At 42.0% G+C, this 26,817-nt stretch overlaps 2 protein-coding genes across 2 annotated transcripts in view; both read right to left on the bottom strand.

Annotated features, from left to right (window-relative positions):
* The window catches only part of sip3 (septin interacting protein 3), a 90,505-nt gene extending 73,949 nt beyond the window's left edge, over positions 1-16,556 (bottom strand). The window contains exons 1-2 of the mRNA XM_080283728.1: positions 16,310-16,556; positions 2,551-2,643 (exon numbers count right to left, since the gene is read on the bottom strand). Of these exons, the coding sequence (XP_080139854.1) occupies positions 2,551-2,643; positions 16,310-16,450 (234 nt within the window). The 5' untranslated portion in view covers positions 16,451-16,556. The remainder of the gene's footprint in view (positions 1-2,550; positions 2,644-16,309) is intronic.
* Positions 16,557-23,037: 6,481 nt separating this feature from the next.
* LOC145414863 (uncharacterized) overlaps positions 23,038-26,817 on the bottom strand; it is a 392,095-nt gene continuing 388,315 nt past the window's right edge. The window contains exon 10 of the mRNA XM_080284288.1: positions 23,038-25,750. Coding sequence (XP_080140414.1) covers positions 25,675-25,750 — 76 coding nt within the window. The 3' untranslated portion in view covers positions 23,038-25,674. The remainder of the gene's footprint in view (positions 25,751-26,817) is intronic.

Here is a 26,817-nt window from a genome sequence, read left to right as displayed (position 1 = left end):
CTTTTTTTTTTTTTTTTTTTTTTTTTTTTTTTTTTTTTTAAGCTATACTTATTGCAGAAACATAACAGTTCAGTTACTAATTCAACATTTTCTTTTATTTGATATTCTCTGTGATTATTATCACAATCCTTGTGAACAACACTGCTAAGCACCATCTCTCCACATGCATCTCATCAGCAAGACTCCCTCCAAAATTCTCTTCATTCTCTCAGTACCAAACACAGTACTGCATATTCATGTGCTTCTTTATGTTTGAAGTAAGAGTTACTAATGTACTGTATAAGCTTTCCTGTCATATGCCCTTCAGCTGCCATCCATCATTCTCCTTCCCTGCCATTCCAGAACAACCCATTACTGTGCTGCATTTACACAGCCCATGTCAACTCTCTCATGAGAATCATACTATAGCTCCTGGGTGTTTGTCCTATCAGTCAGTTTACTTGATCCCAAAGCCTGTTTTACTCTTTCACACCTCTATCATTACAAGGTGCATATATGGTACATTTAACAGCAACATTTTCACCACCTCAAAACTTAACATACATGCACCCTAATCTGAAACACTTGATTTTTCATCCTGCTTTTTATCATTCTCAACAAAGTGTGCTTATTTATGCCTGTGAGGTAGTGCCAAGAATCTAGGGGCTTGAATGGTGTGTGAAAGAGCAATACCCATTTAACAGGGTAGACTCTGGTCATTCTCGTATCATATTTTTTCTTGCTGTCTGGACTACTTTACCCCATCCTCTTAAAAAAAAGAAAAAAAAAAAAAAATCTGGATGACAACAACAATGATGATGGAACAGAGAAAGTCTCCTTTGGCTCCAACCATGTGTGCTCACACCTGATCCTACACGTATCACATGTTCTCATTCATCCACTACATCCCTTTTCATTTCAGTCTTACACAGCACTATCACAGAATATCAGGCTTCCTTAAACTTATTCACTACCTCCACTCTTTTATATATGCTTCATTACATTTCTAATATTCCACATGACCATGTGAACATGCCTAGTTTCCCTGAACCCTACACAAGTAGGCTATAAGACCTACATCAGAGGTCTCCTGGACTATGACAGAGTTGAGGGATCCCTGGTCCACAACACCCTCTCCCTTTTTATCTGTATGGCACAGAGGGAATCATCATTCAATGCAATTCAGTACTGCCAACAGGGGTCTTGAGGCCTGGGGCCTGGCTACTCAGTCCAGACATTAAAGGCATAAGTGACCAGTTGCTGGTTCCTGCGCAGCATTACATGAGCAATAAATCCCAACCACTCCTTGGGTGTACTGTAAACCCTAATGGGCCACATCAAGTTGCAGCAGCTTAACTCACTACATTACCAAGTGTCTAAAATGTGTATGAGGGCAACAAGGTTAATACAGTAAACTCTTAATCATCCGTCGTCGTAATATCCAGCCCAACACAATATCCAGCGCTTTTTGCTCAGCTCTATTAAAGCAACATCCAGCTCAGAAACGGGAAGCAATCGGCTCTCCGGCTCAGACATGGGACCCAATCGGCACACGGGCAGGCCCCACAACGTGCCAGCCAATCGTTACAGGAACGGCCCACCTGGCACACCGAGCCATCCTCGCTCTCTCAGTCTCTCCCGTGGACGCTGCACAGTGAAGACGTATCTGTGCGCTCTGCTCATGACCCACACAGTTGCTTAAAACTAGTGCTGTGACTTGGTCTGTGGCCTCCCATGTCTCGCTCGTTGCTGTAGTGCTGTGACTACTCTCTTGGCCCCTCACTGCTCTGTGTCCTAGTGCTCTGACTATTGTATAATAAGGACATATATGCAAGTATCTTCCATCACTGCCAGCACTAGGTGAGTTCAGTATGATTATGATTATACAGTATTATGTAGCTACAGCATTACTGTACTACATGTACTGTATCAATACTGTATTATATTTTATGCTTAATTTTAATCTTTTACTAAAGAGCAATAATTTAGGAAAGTTTTTAGGATACAGAGTCAAAACAGATAGGAACACATTCTCTGGCTTGACGCTGAATGGATAGCCGACTGGGGGTACGATGCAATATCCGGCACTTTCCAATATTTGTGTGGGGGTTGGCTAAATTACACCAGATAACTGAGAGTTTACTGTATTCTAATCAGTAAATGGCATGCAGGCCTACCCACTATCTCCCTACATGCATCAGAAAGTTGACCCACACTGGGGAAAGTATTCTAGTGTACCAAAGGAGACAGCAGCAATATTCACTGCCCCTACCCTATGTATTGGTTATATTGTACCACTAGGCTACATAAAAAAGTGAATGGTGAGTGCTCCTCAACACAAGGATAATGTGCAGTGATCTCAGCCACTCACCTCACCACCTCAACCTTAAACTTGAAAATCAGGACACTTAAGCTGATACATTTAATCCTCTCTGCCATTAATCACTCAACAATAAACTCTAATACTGTCTTTATACTTCACACCTTCCCATTCGTTTAGTTATATATAAAAATCCCTTCTATGCATTATTAACAATAATTAATGAACAAAATTCCTTTCATGTACATCACCTCAAATTCTGCAGCTCTCAGTGATCCAAAGAACACTTTTTTGAGGAACTTCCCAAGCAGGATGACCAATGTGAAAGCAAGAAGGTATATTGCCTGCAAGAGAAAAAAATTACTCATTAAATTACTGTCTACTTCCATCATCTTTACAGTCTAGACACTTTCAAGCATGCCAGACTGGAGTCACTAAGGAAACTAACAAAAAATTAACTCAATCCTAGATCCATTCCTGAAATTACAACAACAACTACAATCAGAATGTTACTGTACATTTTTATTAGATGAAACTAAAGCTCAACACTGGGCTAGTAAGGAGAAACTTCTTAGACAGTTCATGCTGAAATAAAGATGCCACAGTGTGTGTTGGATAGGGTTGTGTTCAATGGTTTTATTAACCGTCACCCTCAGTACCTTATGCAATTTGTTTTCTTCGGACACATACCAAACTATTACTCAGCTTCGGGAGCTGAAAAGGTTAAAAATACATTAGTTACCCCTTAATCCCAAGATCATTATTTTATATTGGCTAATACTTATTACATCACAGTAGATAATGCCTAACTGCCACAGTGGCCAAGTGGTTAGTTTTGCTAGCTATGAAGCTGCCTGCCCAATAGTACCAGGTTCAAGTCTCGATGCAGGCTGCTGGCACCACTCAACACCTGTGTCCATCCATCGTTTGTGGGTTGGTAGATGAAATGAGCACGAACTAAACCTAAAGGGAGGTAACTGTCGTAACCTGGATGATGCAGTGGCCATGCATCCCAGAATAGTTGATGAATAACCCACCAGCCTTAAAGGCCTAGGTTACAGAGATGAGTACAGCCGATAAATACCTCATGGTGTCGTGCCTCCATCTTTACTTTAAATGCCTAACACATTCAGGCTAGGAGAGGCTCCTCAGGCTGAAGGGTTAATATCATCTAGTATATCTAACCGTGAATGTACAGTGAGGTTGGATGAGGAGGAAATGGAAAATGTGAATGTGTTTACGTACTTGGGTAGTATGATGAGTTGGGATGGAAGTTCAGAGGGTGAAGTGCTTGAAATGGTACAACAAGGAAGAAAGGTTGTTGGTTCCTTGAAAGCAGTGATAAGAAACAGGGAAGTGAGCATGGAAATGAAAAAGTTACTACATGACAGTATTGTGATACCAACTCTAATGTATGGATGTGAACCTTGGGCCTTGTTGGAGGGACAAAAGCCAAGAATGAGAGCAATGGAAATGAGTTATCTGGGGGGAGAATGTGGAGTCACATGGAGAGACAGACTGACAAATGAGGATGTGAAGGAGCATTGTGGTGTGGATGTGGATGTGATGGAAGCATTAGGAGAAACACACCGAGGAAATCGGCCATGTGGAGAGGATGGTTAGTGAGAGACTGACGAGGAGAGTATGTGAGTGAGGAGGAAAGGGTGAAAGGGAGGGCGAGGCAAAGGATGAAATGGAGGGATGGAGTGGAGAGGTATATGAGAGAAGGGAGTGTGAGCTGGGAGCAGGGCAGTGAAATGGTGGGGGACAGGGCAACATGGAGGCAATTTGTTTGTGGCCAACCCTTATGGGATTAAGGCATCTGGCAATAGACAGATAGACTGATAGATAAATATCTACCACCAACATTACAATGACATCTCTTCAACCCCTCTTCCTCACTTTATTTCTGTCATCCTAACATGCCTACAATGCCCAGTTGCAAGAGCTACCATTCATTGTTGGATGGGGGCAGGGATTTCAAAACACTACTGGGTATCTCATACAATGAGGCCCTTTCCACTACCCCCTTTCAGCTGTAGGGGCCTGAGTACAGGCTTTTTTAATTCAGTTCATAACAGCAGATAACTAATCTACTTCCCCTGACAGAAATTGCATGACTGAAATTTATGAAAAACTGCATATTACCTCTTCAGAGATGAACCTATGCACAAGCTAAGGCTATTGCTCCATTTGAGGTGTTCTAATGAACAGATCACCAAGCACCAAACCTTCCATGTGCTAAACTAAAAGAAACCTCTCCTGAAGTTTCTTCACTCTAAGGTTCTGAATCAAACTCACTGACCTTAAGGGACCAGAAATGACCTGAGGCATCACATGTCACCATTTCTCTGATAATCTTGATTATTGGTACACTCCTCCATACACCTCAATCAAACTACTGGACCTGGAAAGGCCTGAGGGGTCCTAAGGATTCTACACTTAAGTGAAAAAGTTGCACTGGTTTGCATGGGTCTGACCTAAGCCAAAATGAATTACATTCACGGTGCATGACTCTGAGGTTGTCATTATTGTACCCTGGCAACCTAGCAGTACCTGTCAACTGTGCGTCCGCTTTTGTGTATAATATAATACGCATGTGATTTAGCCTATATACAACATGTTCATGTATAATAATATTCAAGCATAATAATGGGATTTGTGTATAATAATATGTTTTGTGTATATACAATATGATACAAAATCGGACGCACTGTTCACTGGTAGGGTACAATAATGACAGCCTCAGAGTCATGCACCACAACTATAGTGACCCTAAATGACCTGAAGTTCCTGAATAGATCCAACTGGATTTGAACTGACTCGAAAGGGCCTGAAATTATAAAACTGGGATTGACTGAATGTGAAGGCCCTGGATGGAGCTAACTGGAAATTATTGTTAACACAAATTACAACTGCATTAATATAAGCAAAGAACCTGAATGAACTTAAGTGGACTAAACAATGCTAACTGGACTAAACATGGACCAAATAGGACCTAAAATAACCAAACGATCTGAATTGCTTTAAACTGACCTAACAGCCATTACCCTACTGAGGCAATCTGACCCTAAGCAGTTTTGATTAGTCTGACTGTACCAACTGGCCTAAATGGGCCTGAATTAACCTGGCTGGATCTGAGTGGTTAATCAGTGGCTGGATGGACTTAAAATGACCAGTCAGACTGTACCTGTTTAGTCTTTAATTGACCTTAACTGAACTGACTGGGCTGGATACATGAAGGGTCTGAATGAATCTTATTCAAATGGTTTCCAAACATTTAATACAAACACGAATTTTGCTCAATATCACACATCATAACTTGCTTGCAATATTTTAAAATTTATATCAACAATGTACACAGTCCTTGAGTAACGCACAGTTGAGTAACACTTTTTTGTTTTAACATGCACAGCATAATGAGACAGGTCATAATCAACATGGGGAAAAACTTAAGCTCATACGGGAAGTCAGTTGGCCTGGTGACAAAATATGAAAGTCGGGCACAGTGAAGTCACCTGCCAATCATGACTGGCAGGCTTACATAATGATTGGCAGGTGACTTCACTGCACGCAACTTTCAAATTTTGTTGCCAGGCCAGCTGACTTTCCAAGTGAACTTGAGGTTTTCCCCAAGATGAGTATGTCACACTGTGCTGAGCATGGTAGAATAAAAACGTGTTACTCAACTGAAGGCAACGATTGTTTGTGTGTGTGTGGATGACAAAATGAGAAGGTATGTAATGGATGCAAATGCATACGGAGGCTGGGGGAGTGGACCTTCTGATCACCACTTGGTGGTGGTGAAAGTCAAGGTTCAACAGCAGTGGAGGAAAAGGAGGGAAGGACAGGAGGAAGTAATCCATGCAAGGAGGGTAGACAGGTTGCAAGAGGATGGAAAAAAGGCAGAATATATGAGAGAAATGGAGGAGCAATTAAGTAAATATGATCTGGGGCAGATGAAGGAGGATGTATGCAAGATATTCACAGAAGAAACCTGTGCAGCATGTGAGGTGGCATGTGGGGTGAAGAGAAGACAAATGGGGTGCAATGAACAGCATAGTGGAATGAAGAGGCAAGGCAAACCGTGGCATCAAAGAAGAAAGCATATAGAGAGTTAATAGGAAGCAGAGGCACAAAGGAGGTCGAGAGATGGAAGCGAGCATTATACATAGAGAATAAGAAAGAGGTGAAAAGATAAGGTAGAGTGAGTAAGAAGAGAGTGGAGGAAGAATTTGGAAGGAATTTGAACATAAAGTGGAGGGAATGTAAGAAAATGTTCTGGAAGATGGTAAAAAGAGTTACAGAGGGTGATAAAGACATTAGTAAGGAAGTGAAAGATAAAAATGGTAGATTGATAGGGAAGAAGGAAGCAAAAGTGGGCAGATGGAGAAAAAACTTATTGCGAATGAAAGTACACTCAAACCTCGATTTAAGGGACTAAATGGGGAATCAACTTGTCCCTTACTTGAAAATGTCCATTGTTTTACCACATATAAAGACAATCTTATTATGATATGCAATGATTGTTTCACTTATCTTACTTATTTATATGATTATGAATATTGTTTTACGGGTACTGTATAAAGTAACATATTAATGTATAACCTAGACGTTACGTATCATTTTTAAATGGTCTTGTCCGTTTGTCAGGTAGAATATGGAGTCCCTTAAATCCGAAATCCCTTAAATGGGGGTCCCTTAAATCAAGGAGTGTAATGTGAGTATAAGTGGTTGGGGAATGGCTGGGAGGAGGAGGGTCGTAAGGGAGGAAGATATCAGTAGGATGGAAGTAATGGATGCAATGAAGAAAGTTAAAATGGGGAAAGTCCCAGGAACTGATGAGTGTGTGGTGAAAATTTGAAGCATGGGGGAGTGGGGGTTTTAGAATGGATATAGAAAATTTGCAAATTGGTCTGGGAGGAAGGTAGTGTCCTGGAGGATTGGAAGTCAGGTATAATTATTCCCCTCTACAAAGGTAAAGGGGAAAGAAGTGTGTGGTAATTAATGGGGCATTTGTCTTCTTAGTGTAATAGGAAAAGTAGAGTATATGATAGGACACTTACTGACAGAGTTAGGGAAATAGCAGAGGAATTAGTTGGGGGAGAACAGGGAGGTTTTGGCAACGGAAGAGGTTGTGTAGATCAGATATTCATCAAAGTTTCTAGAGAGGGGAAAGAAGTTGTATGCAGCCTTCATGGATTTGAAGAAAGTATATGACTGAGTGGATAGACAAGGAACATGGAAAATAATAAGAATATATGGAGTAAATGGGAAGTTGTTGAATGCCGTGAAGATTTGGTATACCATGAGAGTGTTCTGGCCGTTGTGGATATGGATAGTGAACTGAGTGAATTTGGCTGTAATGCGTGAATGTGGCAGTAGTGCATGTGGATAGTGAACCAAGTGAATTTTTCTATCAGAATGTTGGAATGAAACAGGGATGTGTCACATCTCCATGGTAGTTCAATCTGTATGTGGATGGGGTTACAGTAAAGCCCCAAGTTTAGCAACACCTTTGTTCACGGTTTCATGGTTGGCGGTCGCCTGCAAATATTCCCGAACACCAAGGTTCGTGCAAAAACCCCTCCATTCGTGGCAAGAGAATGTAAACAAACCGCGCACACAAAGCGATCATCACTTGTTCATCGCCAGTGCCACAGAAAAGATGCAGCACATGATGAATGTGTTGTGAATATGAAGCCCTCCTTGACTGAACCAGTCAAATCACAGGTTTATTGAAATTACTAATGCAAAGTACAAGAGGAGGAAGCACTGCGGTAACATTCCTCATGCAACTTTTGAAAATCTATAGAACATCAGCATTAAAACATATAAACAATCCAGCTGAGGTATGATGTGGTGTAACGTGTTGGTAATACAGCTTGCAAAAACCTTTTGTTTATATTGCATACTTTTGCAGTTATAACAGTAGTTCAGTAACTTGTCTCCAAATATAACGTTCCTCATGATGGAATGACCCAGATGACCAGTAGTCTGAATGACAGATGAGAAGACTGCCAGTGGACTGTCCCTGGTGGAACTCGGCTACTGCCAATAGGAAGGGTTACAATAAGATGCTTTTTTTTTTTTTTTTTTTTTTTTTTTTTTTTTAAATGCTTAGGATGTTGTTGGCGAAGAGATCAACTACAGTACTGTACTGTATACAGTATGGTATGTGATGTGGCAGATGGCCCACTGAAACCAATGAGCTGTGATATGGTTTGTGTTCATACTGGCTGGATTTCTGTTCAGGAGAGTGAATACATATTAATGCAAAAACGGTCTCATGCTAGCATCTGTTTGTGCCTAGGATGATGTATGGTACGTCAGCAACAGGAGGGTCAAGGGGAGAAATGGTATAGTAGTTCAGCCAATGTTGGAGATGCTGACATCACCTAAGATCCACATATAGCAATCCCATGGTTCAAAGTGTCAAGGCTGTGTAAATATTGTGTTGCTAAGATGAGGTACCATAAGCAGAAAGCAGCAAGGAGTGACTAAGAAATTTGAAACTGGATTCAGGCAATTTTGCAAAACCTGACCAAATGTACATTCCCAAATTTGGTAGTTTTAGTACTGTGCAATGTATTTATCTATGAATAATTACAACCATCTTCCTCTATAAACATCTGTAACAACTTTCTTTTCCTTGTATGTGTTTCTTTATACCTAGTGGCGGACTTTTGGGGGGAGGCGTGGCAGGGGTTCCGCCGGCATAGATCATGGGTCCAGGGCGAGATGGGGCTCGGGCCTGTAACAGGGAGGCTGCAATGGATCGTGCAGCGTGGAGAGCCGCCATTAGGTGACCAAGGCCGACACATGCAAGCATGTTGGAGCCTTTAAAAACAAAAACGAAAACGAGGTCCCATGCTGAGGGCACCACTTTCCCCTCAATACCCAGACAAGTAAGGTTAGGTTATGATAGGTCTGGTTATTACTGATCTGCGAGAGAAATTTACATTATAGAGTAAGAGTTACATTTTTTTGGAGTTTTCTACATTTCAGATGCTAAAATGGTGAAATCCATAATACTGGTGTCCTTCAAGTTAACCAAGATTTCAATCTGATTAGGGGTCAGGTGTACGGTATGCTTAACAATAAAACCTGAATTGTGGCAACAAGTACATTTCTACCTATTCCAGCATCTGTCTCATGGTCTGTGTCACAACTGTACTAAAAGGTTGAGAAATCTCAGATAAGTCAATGTCAGTCCTTTCTGGTAGTGATTTACAAATAAGCAATTTGAAACAAAAATGCATGTGATTACCACAAATCACACTAAAAACCATTACAGCTTCATCACTTCATTTATAAAGCTCCCAAAATGCTTGTGCGTGTTGGTCTTGGTCATCAAATGGAGGCTCTCCATGCTACTCGATCTCTAGCAGCCTCACTATTCAACAGTCCCGTATCACTGAAGCCTTGTTCTATATTACAAAATTTTGGGTGAAAATCTAAATACTTAGATCACTGATGCCCTATTTCCAAGTTTCCTATTGGAATGAAGTGTCTGATGATAAGCAAGAAGTGGAAGGAGAATATAAGAGAGTATGGAACAGTGGGTGCAAGGAATGTATGGGCGAGGATGAAAGTAGGTATACATGCATGGGCAATTGTGTGTGTGTATGCCCCGACAGAGGATCGAGTGGCAAGAGTGAAAGATGAGTTTTGGGCGAGTGTAGAAGCGTGTATGGACAAGTTTGAGAGGAGCGAGAGAGTGCTGTTGATTGGAGACATGAATGGCAAAGTTGGGAATGTACGAGTGGATGGAGTGGTTGGTCAGTGGGGTGTGCCAGCTGACGTAGAAGGGAATGGAAGTGCTTTGGTGGACATCTGTGCTTGTAAGGGGTTGGCAATAGCCAACACCTACTTTCGTCATAAGATGATCCACCGGTATACATGGAGAGTAATGAGGAGGATGGATGGTGAACTTGTTGAACGAAAGGCAATGATAGACTACGTGTGTGTGGATGAGCGAATGAGAAGACAAGTGTTGGATGCAAGAGTGTGGAGAGGGTGGGGGAATGGAGTCTCAGACCATCACTTAGTGATGGCCAAGGTAGAGCTGCAAAGAAAGTGGTTGAGGAGACAAAGAGGAAGACAGGAGGAAGCAACTCCTGTGAGAAGAGTGGAGAAATTGCAAGATAGTGAGAAAATGACAGAGTATAAGAGCGTAGTGGAAGAAAGATTGGGAAGGTATGAGCTAGAGCAGATGGAAGGGGTGGAAGACGTACGTAAGATATTCACGGAAGAGATAGGCACAGCGTGTGAGGCGGTTTGTGGAGTGAGGAGGAGATGCAAGGGTGTGCAAGGGACAGCATGGTGGAATGATGAGGTGAAACGAGCTGTGGAACAAAAGAAGAAGGCATATGGTGAATGGTTAGCGGATAGAGGTAGGGGAGATGAGAGAGAGAGAGAAGAGAGAGGTATATGTGAGCAGGGGAAGGGAGGTTAAGAGACTGGTGAAGGAAAGTAAAAAGAAAGTGGATGAAGAGTTTGGGAGGAATCTGAGTGTGAAATGGAGGGAGAGTAAGAAATTGTTTTGGAAGGAGGTAAAGAAACTAAGGCAGTGTGAAAGGGGAAATAGTAGGGGAGTGAAAGATAGGAATAACAGATTGTTGGTGGAGAAGAGATAGAAACTGAGGAGATGGAAGGAGCACTTTGAGGATTTGTTGAATGTAGAGAGTGATAGCCGTGCGAGTATAAGTGGTTGGGGAATGGCTGGGAGAACGAGATCAGTAGGGCGGAAGTAGTGGAAGCGATGAAGTAGATTAAGTTGGGAAAGGCCCCAGGAATTGATGGAGTGTGTGGTGAAATGCTTAGGTATGGGGGTGAGATTGTTGTGGAGTGGATATGGAAGTTGTGTAGATTGGCTTGGGAAGAGGGAAGGGTTCCAGAGGACTGGAAATCAGGTATAATTGTTCCTTTATACAAAGGAAAAGGGGAGAGAGAAGTATGTGGTAACCATAGGGGCATTTGTCTACTTAGTGTGACTGGTAAAATATATGGTAGAATACTCATTGATAGGGTTAGGCATATGACAGAGGAGCTAGTTGGAGAAGAACAAGGGGGATTTAGGAAGGGAAAAGGGTGTGTAGATCAGATATTTGTTCAAAGATGTTTAGTGGAGAAGTATCTAGAGAAGGGAAGGAAAGTGTATGCTGCCTTCAAGGACTTGGAGAAAGCTTATGACAGAATAGATAGGCAAGGTATGTGGAAGGTATTAAGAATACGGTATATGGAGTGGAGGGGAAATTGTTGAGTGCTGTGAAGAGTATGTACGAGGGAGCTAGGGCTACGGTGCGAGTGGATGGTGAGCTGAGTGAGAGATTTGATCTCAATGTGGGACTGAAACAGGGTTGTGTGATGTCTCCAAGGATGTTTAATATATACATGGATGGGGTTGTAAAGGAGGTGCAGGGTAGGGCAGTGGATGTGGGGGTGGCTATAATGAGTGAGGGTGAGATTTGGAAGCTTCCGGTGTTGCTGTTTGCTGATGATACAGTACTGTTGAGTGATGATGAATGGGAGTTGCAAGGTTTGGTGAATAAATTTGGGACAGTGTGTAGGAGGAGGAATCTGAAAGTTAATGTAAACAAAAGTAAAGTTATGGTGTTTGAGAGGAATGAAGTCACAGAGTGTGCAGTGAGGTTGGATGGTGAGGATATGGAGAATGTGAGTGCATTCAAGTACTTGGGTAGTGTGATGAGTAAGGATGGAACTTTGGGGGATGAAGTGCGTGATAGGGTACAGCAGGGAAGGAAGGTTGTTGGTACACTGAAAGCAGTGATGAGAAATAGGGAGGTGATTATGGAAGTTAAGAAGTCACTGCATGATAGTATTGTGATCCCTACCCTGACGTATGGAAGCGAAGCATGGACCTTGCAAGAGGGGAACAAGTCAAGAGTGAGAGCAGTGGAATTGAGTTACTTGAGAGGAGCATGTGGAGGGACAGGTTGACGAATGAAGAAGTAAAGGAACGCTGTGGGGTGGATGTGGATGTGGTTGAGAAGATTAGGAGAAATACACTGAGGTGGTTTGGACATGTGAAGAGAATGGAGAATGAAAGACTGACTAAGAGGGTGTATGTAGGTGAGGTGGAGGGAGGGAGAGGGAGAGGTAGACCGAGGATGAGGTGGAGGGATGGAGTTGAGAGGTATATGAGGGAGGGGGGGGTGAGTTGGGGGGAGGGTAGTCAAATGGTGGGTGCCAAAGCGACTTGGAGGCGTTTTGTCTGCAGCCACCCTTTGCGGGATTAAGGCGTCGGGCTATAGATAGATATATAGATAATACGGCGCATATATTATACGGATGTTGAAGTGATTTAATTGATTAGCATATATAATACTGCGCATATATTATATGGATGTTGAAGTGATTTAATTTGTGTGTGTGTGTGTGTGTGTGTGTGTGTGTGTGTGTGTGTGTGTGTGTGTGTGTGTGTGTGTGTGTGTGTGTGTGTGTGTCCGACTCTGGGCATAGGCTTCACAGCCTGCTATCAAGGCCCAGTAGTCCTCCTACATACCATACACCTCTAGAAGTCACCACTTCGGCACTAACACCCACCATCCATATTGAATACATGCTAGGGCTGTCTCATACAGGACTGGTGTATTGGTATTAGCAGGGGTATTTTTACGATATGTCGGCGGGTCTCCTGGTAGATCAGTAAAGCCTGATTTAATGAAATTCAAATCCTTAAACTGTTCCCTGCCCCAGCCAAGATTTGAACCTGGGTCCGTTAGGACCGCACGCCACCTCTCTACCGATTGAGCCACCGCCTCCCCCTAAATATGATCAAATTTTGGGCGCAATAGGCCATAAGTCAAGGTCATGATCATGACAAAAGATGTCTGTTGGATGGATATGCATCAAATATAGATTAGGCGATGGAGGATTGACAGTAGATTAAGTGATTGAACTTTGAATGAAAAGGTGAAAAGCCAAGATGAATGTCTTGAAACAAAATAAAGACAAGGGACCAAGACATGAGACAGTCATAATATTCCTTGCATAAAATCTTTTCATTTCATGCTACATTCATGACATGTGACCTTGAACATTTTGCTACGATCTTGAATTTTTGTCAAGAGGTCAGGGTCAGACTTTTCCCAGTTTGGCTTTATACTCTATAACCAAGGCGGAGGTATGCACTCTCCACCACCAGGGTACCAAGAATAATGTGAGAGATGTCATCTTGCTGAAATAGTTAACCCCTTCGACCGGATATCATTTATTTTATTATTACTTTTAGACGCTTTTATTGAACACAGAAGAGATTTTTTGAACTAGAGAGATTAGATATAGCATTATTTTCCTTGTCACTACTAGATGTATTGCCAGTGCTGAATGTAACTGTATAGAGGTGGCAAGAATAAACCACTATAATGATAAGAAAAGGCAAGAATGCCAATAAAAAATGTCAGGGATTCAAGGGGTTAAGAAGCAAGGTGTTTATGGATCCAAAATGGCCATTGTGTCTGACCGACACCCACCCTCCCTCCTCCGCCCTGTTTGTCATGCAAGGGAATGTGATGGTGTGGTGATGAGGGAGCGGGTTAGTGATTGACGCTGTACCACCACGCACTTTCACCACAACATGCACAACGTTCACCACACCAAACCTTATTCATCACACCATACATTCATCCTCCCACATCTCATTAGCTACACTAAACGCCAGTCACCTCACGACTCCTCATTAATTTAATCACTGAGGGCTGTTTTACTAACCTGTATCATATTTTAATGGATATCTCCTGTGTGATGTACAGTACCGGTATATAAAGATTTGTTTATGACTGCACCTACCTTCGCCATCACAAGGCCATGTGACGACTGCACCATGATTAATGAACACTCTTAACGGACGATACTTTTTTGGTACCGGTACAAGTTTTACATAATGCACATTTAATATGCACTAGGTTAGGTACCCTAGGCTATAACCACTGGGGGGGTTTGGGGAGTTAAGCCCCCCAGTTAGGTTTCAGCACTTCCAGTTTGGCTTCCACTGTTATTTATGGTTTTAAATTGTATACTGGTATATTTGAGTTTATTTAGGTGTGAGAACATCATGTCCAGTCAGCAGGATTGGCAGTAAACACACTGTTGGGGGCATTCAGGGGCTGTCAGTAATATCACTAGGCAGGCATATTTCATTTGTTCTCCAATATTTTTTGGTCGAAAATCAAATGTTCATCACTAGAGATCTATCTACTGTAGTACTAAAATAATTTTCCTTGAGAACATAGGTCAATAAGAAAACAGCTCGAATCTGTGCATCACCGATCTTAACATTTACCAAATCTAAGAGCTCCATCTCCATTTCCGCAACAATGTTTTTCTTTAACAATAAAAAATAAGCATATAAATAAATAACTTATGATCTGCAGGTTTTAATCACTGATCTACTTACATTCTATTGCCTGCCTCCATACCCACACCAAGCTGCAGACCTCATATGAGGCCCAAGAACATAAGAACATAAGAACATAAGAACATAAGAAGAGAGGATAACTGCAGTAGGCCGGTTGGCCCATGCTAGGCAGCTCCTAGAAGAGTAACTGAACTACTAGAATGAGATAAGGATAGCAAAGAAGAAGGCTCTCCCCCGCCCTCCAAACCCTCCAGCCGAAGCCGGCAGGAAAAAGTCAGAAAGAACACCACGCCGTATAGAAAAACTGGCGTGGACATTTTACAGGAAAGTGTGAAAGGAGAATAGAGACTATCATAGTGTAACCTGAAAAGAAAATTTATTTTTGAATTAGTATTGGTTATAATATTTTCTTTATTCTATATCCACCCCTTATTTGTCATATGCTTATCTAGCCTATGCTTGAAACTCTCAATGGAAGAGGCAGCAACTACTTTACTAGGTAGCTTATTCCATTCGTCTACTACTCTATTACCAAACCAATTTCTACCGATTTCCTTTCTGAAACGGAATTTTTCTAGTTTGAAACCATTATTTCTAGTTCTATCCTGTATGCTCACTTTAAGTACCTTGCTAATATCTCCCTTATTTATACCATTCATCCACTTAAAAACCTCAATTAAGTCTCCCCTTACTCTACGCCTCTCTAGCGAATGCAGATTTAGTCTTTTCAGTCTGTCTTCATATGACAGGTTCCGGACGTCATGTATCATTTTAGTCATTCTTCTCTGTACATTTTCTAACGAATTAATATCCATTCTATAGTAAGGACACCAAAATTGTACTGCGTAGTCTAAATGTGGCCTTACTAATGGGCCTGGCTGCAAGCCTCATAAAAGGTAAAATTTACCTTATATTGGCTATAAAAAATAAATTTCCCAAGATGATAAACCACCATACAAAAGAACCAGACTGGCATGAGTTAAAAGCATTTAAATAGGAGGCATTCACATTTTTCAGGTAAGCTATGCTGCTAATAGGCTGGGTCTGGTTTTAAAAACTTGTAAAAATGCATATAGCTATTACAAGAACCTCATCAATTTTTCCACACAAACCAAGCCTAACAAAGCAGGGCCTGGCAAACGTAATACAATGTGTCCTATTTCCACAGAATCTGGGTACCTACGGTAAATGCATTACCGTACACTATGATCAGGTTTCATCACATTATAAATTTTAAACAAAGGCGAGAGGAAGCTCTCCTAGAGTCGGTCCCAAATGTGAACATAAATGAGTATACTTTTAAAAATGAACAAATTAACCTAAATTAATAAAGAAGGAAATTATCCACATGGACTGCATTCTTCATTAGCATCCCTCAGTAACACCCTAATCATGCAAAGAAGAAAACGAAAATAAATGAAGTACAGCACTTTAATGACTGGAAAAATATCAACCCGACATTTCCCATTCTAAAATATCAAAGCTGGTAATCTACAGGGGACCATATTGAAGAAAAACACGATAAAACCACCACCACACCCCGCGTTTAAAGGATTATTCAATACTCCAGCTAAATCCCTGTTACGGTGGAAGTAAATAAAGGACACTAATGGTAATGATGGACGTACCGCCATGCTGGGGTTGGATTTTGTAATATAAACGACGGATGGGTAGAACTGGCGCTTCTGGTAGTACGCGTTGCCTATCACCGCTGCTGTTAGGGCGAAGGAGGCCATCGTCAGCCCTCCCACTGGCATAGGGGCCGGCATTTTGCACTCTATTATCTCGGGAACTCAGGAAATGAGTGAGGAGAGAGGCCACAACACGTCCTGGCCAGATAATCTGCCAGGTCCATCCAGACTCAGCTGACGACACACAAACACAACCCAAACAATCGCTGACACTGGGCCGTACCGCTTGACAATTTTTGTTTTCTATCGGATCACCTTTATCCTCAGTTTATCATTTAGGGTTAAATCATTAAGCTATTTTCAGTCTAAATAAATTATTCAAACTGATATATGGCTTTCCTTTATGAACTAAAAAGGGTTTTATCTGATATCAAAAGATGTTTGAGTACGGCAAACTGTCTCTCAGTGATTGGTTAAATATAACGCGGGAAATACAAGTCTCGCACAACTTGCAAGAACAAAACGGTACTTTCAAATCAATGCCAAAATACGCCATTTCCCTCGAATAAAGTGCCCTTTATTTGCGTAATCACATGGAAAATTCTTTAAAGAAAAGGAAAACTAAACTGTAAATAGTGGAGTACAATTTATTAGCTGAATAAGGAAAGAACTAATGCTTTGGGGACCCTACCTCTCGAAGGATTGCTTTACTGGCGTACAAGTTGCCCCCAAATCCAATAATTTTTTTTTTTAATAACATTTTAAGTGGTCATTGATTTAACACCATAAAAATTGCTCTCTCTCTCTCTCTCTCTCTCTCTCTCTCTCTGTAAACTTGCTGACTCATCCTGTAGGCGAAGTTTGTGATATCACAAGCTTCAGCGGCTCCTACTGGCAGATCATAGAGCGGCTGTCTGGCAGAACCCAAAATGATGCTGTACGGGACCTACGGGTATCGGCACATGCTATTTGTTGGCTGAGAGATAGTGTGCGGAGCTTAGGGGAACTGATGTCATTAGTTTCGGCTAAGAGAGAGAGTTGTTGATGATTTTGGATGACTGGGTAGGTGGGTCTCCCAGAGGACAAGGCATTTCAAAGTCAACCTTGAAGTGTATAGACTAAGTTAATAAACCAATGGTGGGTAATAGGCGGAAGACTTGACGGAAAACACGAAGTAATATATTATTGGCGGCAGAACTGCCAGGGTCATATGCCATTGGACAGAAGGTAAAAGATGGTAATGAAGAATAAACGCAGACGAGAATCTAAAATACAAGTAAAAATCTAAACATTAACAACACAGTAATATCACAAAAAAAGTAACACTTAAGAGACTGATTACTATATCTTATGAAGCAGTCCAGCTACTTCCACAAAGTTGAGGATTTCCCCTCCCATACAAGAGGCAAACTCCCCATGCACCGACGAAAGACGGTACGAACCATCAATAGCCTGGTGATCTGAGAGGTACTGACAGTGTAAATCTCCAAGACTACGGCACTCGACCAGTAAGTGAGTCAGGGGGAACAAGCAATCCTCACAGAATGGAAGAGAAGGGCCCTCCATTAAAAACACATGAAAGAACCAGGCGTGGCCAATTCACGACCGGCATAAAGCAGTATCCCACCGGCGAGGTCCACGCGAAACAAACATTGGTAAAGGAAAAAGCTCACATATTGCCACAAACAGCACGCATCTAATTTGCCCCCACCACATCTCAGCGGCCTTGCCAACAACGACGAATCCGTCCAGCAGTAAAAGAGTAAAAATCATATACAGGCAGCCGATGCAGAGAAGGATGGGATTCCACAGTAGCAGGAGGGCGAGCCGATGCTACCCTAGCCAGTAGATCAGTCCGCTCATTCCCGGACATCCCCACATGGGCAGGAACCCAACAAAACCTTACACGACGGCCACGGAGCAAGTCACTCTAAAATTGATACAAAGCCAGTGGATGAATTAAAAGTCTACAGTACAGATGGAGCACTGGGAAAGTCACAAAAAATCACAAAAAAAGAATGGGGAAGAGTAAAATTGCAGTCAGTTCCTCTGTAAAAACTGAAGCAATACCAGACACCCGCCCTGACTGAAGGAAAGGAAGACGACACCAAAGCCTCTTCCAGTAGGCCCTGTCAGTCTTCGATCCATCAGTACATACAACGACAGAGTCCTCATGAGTAGAGACATATGCCAAAAACAGAAAGAAAGAGAGGAGCACCTGAGAGGGAAATGAGCTCTTCTTACCAACAACGGACCTACAGAATGTCACACGAGAGTTACCCCCCCCCCCTCGGGATCCGATGCGGACAAACTGCCAGCCTAGGAACAGAGAAGGCCGACGTAGAAGACCGGACCCTGTAACCAAAGGGCTTCGGGAAACTAGGACGATGAATAATCATAAAATGAAGATCGGAAATCCTGGGAGATCATGGTACAAGGCACTGAGTCCGGGAGGCAGTGAAGCTAATACAAAAACGTGGGTGCAGTCTGTGGCCACCTCCATGAGTAGGCTACAACCAAGGGGGACGGGGGTGAGGGGCCCGCGGAACCCTCCTTTTTAACCAGACAAGCTGAGCGGGATGGGTATATTCTTATCACTCTTTCAGGTATTAATCACTATTTCTTGGTGATTTCCTTAAATTTGAACCTTAAATGCGTTTTTTTAATTAACCTAGATACTGCTATAATACTTTTCGAACAGCTGTATCTCTAGAGTATTTGACGATCCAAATTCAGGGCCACCCCTTCACCCCATCCGGAACATAGGTGCCAAACTATCGCTACATAATGCAGAGTACTGCACAGATGAACTTGAACATTACTTTACCATGACTGATTAAAACAAACTTGGATCGTTGTGCATAAGTCAAGGCCTTTCAAGACAGGTCGGCCAATACGCAGGCTGACTAACGCAATTTGTAGGGACGGGCGGGAGCGATATGACGTTACCTGAACCTTATCTCATACTAATCTTGGTCACTTAGACATGTATGTATGCCACTGCTGAATACATTATTACATTCCGAGATCGATTTGGTAGATAACTGTGGTATATATATTTTACTGGCTATGTGTAATTTTGTCATTACTGTGAACTGTCCGTTTTTATCTAACGTATGGTGCGCTTTGTAACAAGTTTTATATTAGTCATGTGAAGGCAGTGGTTTACAGTATATTTTGTTGTAACGTGCTGTGGCACCCGTATGATGCATGGTGTGGAAAGTTTAAGGTTGGTTACGTGATACTGGTGTTATGGCGTGTTGTGGGCAGCATATCGTGGATTTTGTATTGACTTAATGTAAGCTGTAGGCGCCTCTCTCTCTCTCTCTCTCTCGCAACTATACTTATACCCCTTCAGTCCTTCCAGAGGATTTATTGTTTGTGAGTGTCCTAGTTATGAATGATAACTGAGCTCCTACCTAACTCACCCAGTTCGAAATTTAAAAAAAAAAAAAAAATCTAAGTGGAATATCAACGTCAATAAGTAGCTATAGGAGGTGGTGGAAAAATACATCAAATACTGCTCAGTGGATCTAATTACCCACCCTCCACTATCCCTCCCCTTCCCTCCCCATCCACAGGTGGTGTGAGGGTTGATTCAGGTATTGATATATGGGAGCTCTACACTTACACCACGACCCTACAACCCCCCACATCACTACCGTCGTACCCTACCCAACACCACCATTACACAACACCTTATATATGTCATCAATATCCAGCAAGCAACACAATATCCAAAACTACCACCACCATCACCATCACCAAGCTTGGACGTTGTTGGAAGGACACAAGTCAAGAGTAAGAGCAGTGGAAATGAGTTAAAGAGGAGCCTGTGGAGTCACATGGAAAGACAGGCTGACAAATGAGGATATAAAGGAGCGTTGTAGTGTGGATGTGATAGGAAACGTTAGGAGGAACACACTGAGGTGGTTTGGCCATGTGGAGAGGATGGAGGGTGAGAGACTGACGAGGAGAGTGTATTTGAGTGAGGTGGAGCGGAGGAGAGGGAAGGGGAGGCCGAGGATGAGTTGGAGGGATGGAGTGGAGAGGTATATGAGAGAGGGGGGGGGGTGAGTTGGAAGCAGGGCAGTGAAATGGCGGGGGACGGCGACGTGGAGGCGATTTGTTTGTGGCCACCCCGTACGGGATTAAGGCGTCTGGCAATAGATAGATAGACAGAGATTTAGGTGAAGTGTCTAACTGGACGAAAAGAATATATAAGGGAGGTATTAGTAAGCTCCTAAGAGTGAGCAGACAGGAGAGAACATATGCGAATTGTTTTAGACTAGAAGAATTGCATTTCAGTAAGGAGGTAGGTAAGGTCTGGTTTAGGCAAAGAAAGTTCTGAGTAAGTTACTTAAGGATGCAGTTGGTGCCTCTTCAACCGAGAGCCTCAAGACTGGCTACACACATATGACCGGTAAGGGCTGGATATAATCATTGGCTCAGCCACTATTTTTCTTTTCCCAATTGCACTACGACAGTATATATTAATTTCCTTTTATCCTTTCCTCGAAAATGCTTATGCCAGTTTTCCTATACAGTACAATACTGCATGTTGTTCCTGCCAGTTTCATCTGGAGGGAGTGATGGGCAGAATAGCGCCTTCTTTCTTATCATTGTTCTCTCCTAATACGGTAGTCAAGTTACACTCTTATGGGATCTGCTTGGCATAAGCCAGCTATTTACTGCGGTTATCCTCTTTTCCAATGTTCTGAGGGCATTTGGACCTGTTGTGACAGCCTTACACCTCACCCAAGGGCCCCCTTCTTTCTGAGATTCACCCATTTTCAGAATTTTATCCTTTTGCGTAACTCTGGTGGTGCATCCATGATGTGTTTGTTGCTCACGTAATGCCATTCAGGAATGAGTGAGGCTGGTCAATCTTATCTTAAATGTCAGGACCACCTTGCCTAGCCCCGGGCTCCTACACTCCTCATGAGGCAACACTGGATTAGACGATAATGAGTTACTTTCTCTCTCTCTCTCTCTCAAGAACTAGCCTTAACTTCTATACACTGTACATTGTACTTAACTTTCAGATGTGGCCACTAAGACTTTTCAAAACATTATGATAGCTCATTTTCAAAAGATTTGCATGTGCTTTTATATGTCTCCCTTGCTCACCTGATGGCAGCTGTCTCCATGCTACGTGATTGCTGGCAACATCTCCGTTCAGTTCCTTAACCCTGCCGTCATTCTTCAGGACCATATCTCAAACCTTAGGTCTATTTACTGGTGCTCTACCCTCCACATTCTTGTCTAAAAATGTTCATCCAACTGTCATCTTCCATTTTTTTCATATCCAGATCTTTCCAATCTTACCTTACACATTACATCATCAATGCCCTCAATTCCCACCTAATCTTTTAGCTCTCTGTTCATAGGTATTGTTCCAAGAAGCACTACACTACCAGCTAATATTCTAATAACCACAATATGGTATGTCCTTGTTTTACAATGATGCATTAAAAAAAAAAAAAACTGCATGACTATTTATCACGTATCGTCAGTTACAGTAAAATGTGGATTCACTGGAGATACATTTTTGGCCAAGGGTAACCCAGTAAGTCTAAAAACAAGTTTCTAGCTCATGGTAAGTGGCTATGTCACTTCACTGTGCTTCACCTGTTGCTTACCGCCAAAATGTGAAAATAGGTTTTGAACTCACTTAAACTGGTAGTTACTTAACTTCATTGCACCTTCCTTCCTGCTTGAATTCCATCATCAAACTATTGTTCTATCACTGACACACACCTGATAGTGATGAGTGCCAATGCCATCCTGGAATAAATGAATGACTAGACTCGAATGATGACAACTGTGTAAGCGAAAAGTTATCGTATATCAATCAGTGAGACCTCGTATGGGATCATAAACATCGAATAAGTGAAAATTCAAACACTGAAAAAAAGAGTCCTAACTTCTTTTGTTGTGTGTGGGATTCATCGTATACCAGTTCATCGTATAATGAGGGTCTGCTGTATTAGCAAAGAGCAATGCATCCAGTCAGCCTCCATTACAAATCATGGAAATGGTCAGAGATTTCACTACCTTTCCCACAAAACTGGTACAGTACTGTAAACTTGGGCAAACTGGCAGTCAAGCTGTATTGGTAGAAATGGAATTTGTTGCAAATTTTTACTGTAATTTACTGTCAACTACCACAATATATAAAAAAAATAAAAAAAGATAGTGACAATGAGGACTTCATTACATGCATCAGATCAAAAGTCTTCATTTCTTCACTAATCATCATCATCATCCTGACCTCCTTTTCCACCCTAGAGCAGGTTGGAGAGTAGCAATGTCCGAACAACCCAAATTTGTCCACTCCAATGGGTCTTCCATTCACTCATCATTCAAGTCCCCGGAATCCTGGCTCTAACTGATACATAAATGTAGCCGACAGTCAATCCGAATGCTGTCCATTTGGTTGGGGCCCTGGCTAGGTATTGGGCCCTCTGAGGCTCTCCACAACATTTGCCATGATTATGTGATTTTAGATAGGGGAATCTGGGGGACACTTAACCCGGCCAAAAAACCCCCGGTTACCTGGCAACCACCCAGCGCTGTAAATGGTTTCCTGGGTACAGGAAACCATTTGGCTTGTCACTCAGTGCAGAGACCATAAGGCATCCCTACATTGAGTGAGTGGATGATAGGCACCCCCACCTACCACCAAGCAAAACATGAAGTTAATAATCATTCTTGGGTGTGTATAATGTTTATTATATTGTGAATACAGAAGTGAAAGAGAGCACACACAGGCATTGTACACATTAACATAATGGCCTCTTTCCTAGTTTGAGGAGGAAAGGTTCCACTTCCATATTTCCTGGAACAAGCTTAATTAACCATTAACTAACACATAATAGTTAAATATATCAAACACTTCCTACAGTGGATTAACATATAAAATTTATTGCCACAGTAGATATTTTGTTAAACAATTGTTCTAGTGAATTTTGGTCTTGTTCTTTCTGCTTTATGGTGAAATCTTACAGGATTCCAATTGTTCTTCTTTAAGTATTGTTCAGCTACAAGATATGACCTTTTGTTCACTAAATAATAAACAATGGAAATACAGCATGTCAAAGTCAAGTGTAAGTGAATGCACACAACTCAAAACTTCACCTGTTAAGCTCTGCATGGCTCTTGAAGCACAGTACAGTATTTCATCAACATATTATAGCTATATAAGAAGGGCAAACACTGACTTCTTTAATTCTAGGACTGAAAGAATTTCCTTTTTTCTTCTAAGACCTACAAGCATTGGGGGGTTAAACCTGACATGAAGGCAGGCAGTTCAACTCAGCAAGGTGGATTTTGTTAACACTCATCCTGCTTCCCTGAATCTGATGCAAGGCAAATTACTTTCCCCCTTGAGTGGCAAGCTGACCCACCCAAGGGAATAAACAATGCACAAAAAAAAAAGTACACGGGGAAAAACTGAGGAAAAATAAAGGTATCTTCTCTTGCCTTGCACTTTGAAACTGTATAAGAACATGACAGTAAAGCCATGACCACAATGATTAAAAAATCTCTCCTTCCATGTTCAGTCCTCCACAGAACCAGGGAACTTATTTACACTGAGGATTGAGCAACATGTCCTCATCAGTCGGGAGTTAGTGAAGAGCTCCACAAACTGTGACTGTGACTCAGCTCTGCCCTCAACTGGTCATTTCAGGGAGGCTGATACTGTGTTTACATCACTCCCTACAGTGGACTTACATCTGTAAAATCTATGGTGATGTCTTCCTTGCTAGTCAAATAATAAGCCTCTGGATGTAAAACAAAACAAAAAATCTCTACTATGATACATGTACATACATACAGACTGGACTTAGTAACTAAATCAACTCACTGTAATCACATTGAGAAGAAATCACCAATCATCACTTGTACATACTGTTGCAATATTTACAAATTATATTGTAAATTGTTTGCTATATCTATTTCATAATTGTAATCATAGGTCTCTCTCTCTCCCTATCAAGAAAAAATCAACACAAATATTTACAAAGTCCAGCTTCCCTAATGCATTTTACAGCTGGTGTTACAATTAAGTCTTATGATCAAAATATTGTTCCAAAAGGCCGTGAAAGTGGGCAAGACGTACTGTACATTTGAGAGAGAACTGGCATGAGCAAGTATGTGATGATTTTTGTTCTGAACATTTAAGTAATACATTTTGCTCCTGAGGTTTGTTTGGCTTCCTCCTCTCACCCTGGTTGTGTTTATGGCCAGTGTGTGCAAATTACCTAGGCCAGTTTAACTCATTCAATACAGCAACACTGATTGTAGTTTCTTCTTCTATCCCCTGACAATTTTACTCATCTCAGAATCAACTTTTTGAACTGCAAGGGTTAGGTGTAGCTTCCATTAACCTCATCACTACAAATGGTCTTCAATAAGCTGAGTAAAATCATTAGGAGCAGCAAAGAATAAACCAAGTCATCATGGTGAAGGAGTTCTGCTTCACCAGGGATCTTGATTTCTTGACCTCTTCAATCTGACGGCTTATTTTTATCCCTCATTCTTGCCACCTCCTGATGATTTTATTCAGTTTATGAGCAAATTTATCAAAAGGGTTAACGAAGCCTGTATGTCCCTTTTAATTCGAAGTCTCTCTCCCAAGTTCAATAAATCTGTCTGGAGATTGTGAGAATAAACTAAAAAATATGTTACCACAATGAAATGGTTGATGTAGGTATGTGGAGGAAACCTCAAACAGTGATCTGGTTGGCTGCTGATAAAAGGACAACTTGCACATAGCCTTTTTCCCAGAGAGGATTTCTAGTGTGATGCTCACTTTCACGGCACCAAATAAAAAAGGTGTTCTGGAACGCTTTCTCATCTAGGGCTGGAGGAAGAGGAATAGAGTCAGACAGGAGTGAATATGAACATCTGGTATCCTACAAAGAGAAGAGGAAGATAGTACAGACAGAAAAGTGCTGACACTGTACATACACCCAGCACGGCTTATTAGGTAGGAAAAAAAATTCTTGACTTTAATACAAGCACCCCATTTTGTCAACACCCAGGAGCTATATACGAGGAGGTAACAGCCAGAAAATGACAAGCTCGTATTTCTTCCTCTCCCTAACACGCACCGAAGATTTGCTGCCGGGCCGTAAGGTACGCTAATCACCACCATTCCCCCTTACACTGTCTCAGCAAACCTCATACACCAGGTATCAAGCTCTATAACATCAGACTCTAGTGTTAACATGGATTTTATTCTTACATGAATTCCTTAGTTTACTTGGCAAGCCTCCTCTCAGCTTCCCCTCTTGTCCCATCCCACCCCCCAGCTGTTTTTTTTATTTTTTTATTTTTTTGGGGGGTGGGTGGGTTTATTTGACAGGCGCTGGGTAGGTGGGGTTCATGGGCTGGTGATGGTTGCTGGCCACCCAATTGCTGAAGACATCTCTGTGGAGGAGGAAATGCCCATTAAATTTCAAGCTGATGTCAGGATCATCAACATCATAATGGTTTCATATATGATGAGCAGAATTTGAATGTCGAGAGCAAGAGCTAAACTAGATGAGTTACTGTGAGTGAGGTGGAGGTAGAATGGGTGGGTGTGACATAAGGCGGGGAAGTACTGTGCTCCCTCCCTTTTCACGGGGGTTATGTCATAGAGATTCCTGTCAATACCAAATTTCAGCGAATACTGGTCAGGCCCACCAAGGGAGGCCCTGCGTAGCTGTAATCCTATATGGTTGCCTAATAACTCTCTGCATTGTTCCCAAACATCATCTGATGCTAGACCATTTAGTGTATCGTATATTTAATAACCCAAAACTAATAATAACTGTCAGCATAATACCTGCTATGAACCACAAAGTATTTTCTTGCCTCTTTCCTCATTTTGTTTGACCATTTCTGTTCCTAAACACTTGAGTAGCTGTGTCTGTATTTAACATCCACCAATATGGCGTTAGGGAAAATAATTTTACATTCAATCATTTATCAAAACAGGAAATACATGAATATAACTACATGTACAGTACGTATCTTTCACCACTGCCTTACTTTAACTCCTAGGTGCCGGTGGGACGGTTATATCCCACGCAAAATTGGTGGGCCAGGAACTCTGGGGGACGGTTATTACTGCAAGTGTTTTTGCATCACAGTTTGAAGTGGCCGCCACTTGATCTCGTCACCAAAGGGTGGGGAGAGCCTCCCGGCACCTGAGGCAAGTGTACCTCGGTTGTCTCTGTGACTTTGCCAGATGTAGGACGATGTTTTCTTAAGCCTCTTGTCTGATTTCATTCCCGCATCACGCGAACCCCTTGCCTCATCCACCCATGCTAAACCTTTTGCCAAGGATACTAGGAAAGGGCTAAACGATAGTGCCATAGGATATGTCTTGGATGCATCTGTGCCTAGCTTATCTAGCAATGGAGGAGCTATCACATTGACAGCAAAGCCAAAGTCAGGGCCGCGAGCACGCGCACGAATACAGCCTGCCTTGCGGTAAAAAATTATGTACT

The sequence above is a fragment of the Coenobita brevimanus genome, chromosome 13 (assembly GCF_032717465.1).
Source record: "Coenobita brevimanus isolate Jiangsu-jjx chromosome 13, ASM3271746v2, whole genome shotgun sequence".
NCBI lineage: Eukaryota > Metazoa > Arthropoda > Malacostraca > Decapoda > Coenobitidae > Coenobita > Coenobita brevimanus.
Note: the sequence above shows the minus strand (reverse complement) of the source record. Positions and strands in the feature narration are given on the sequence as shown.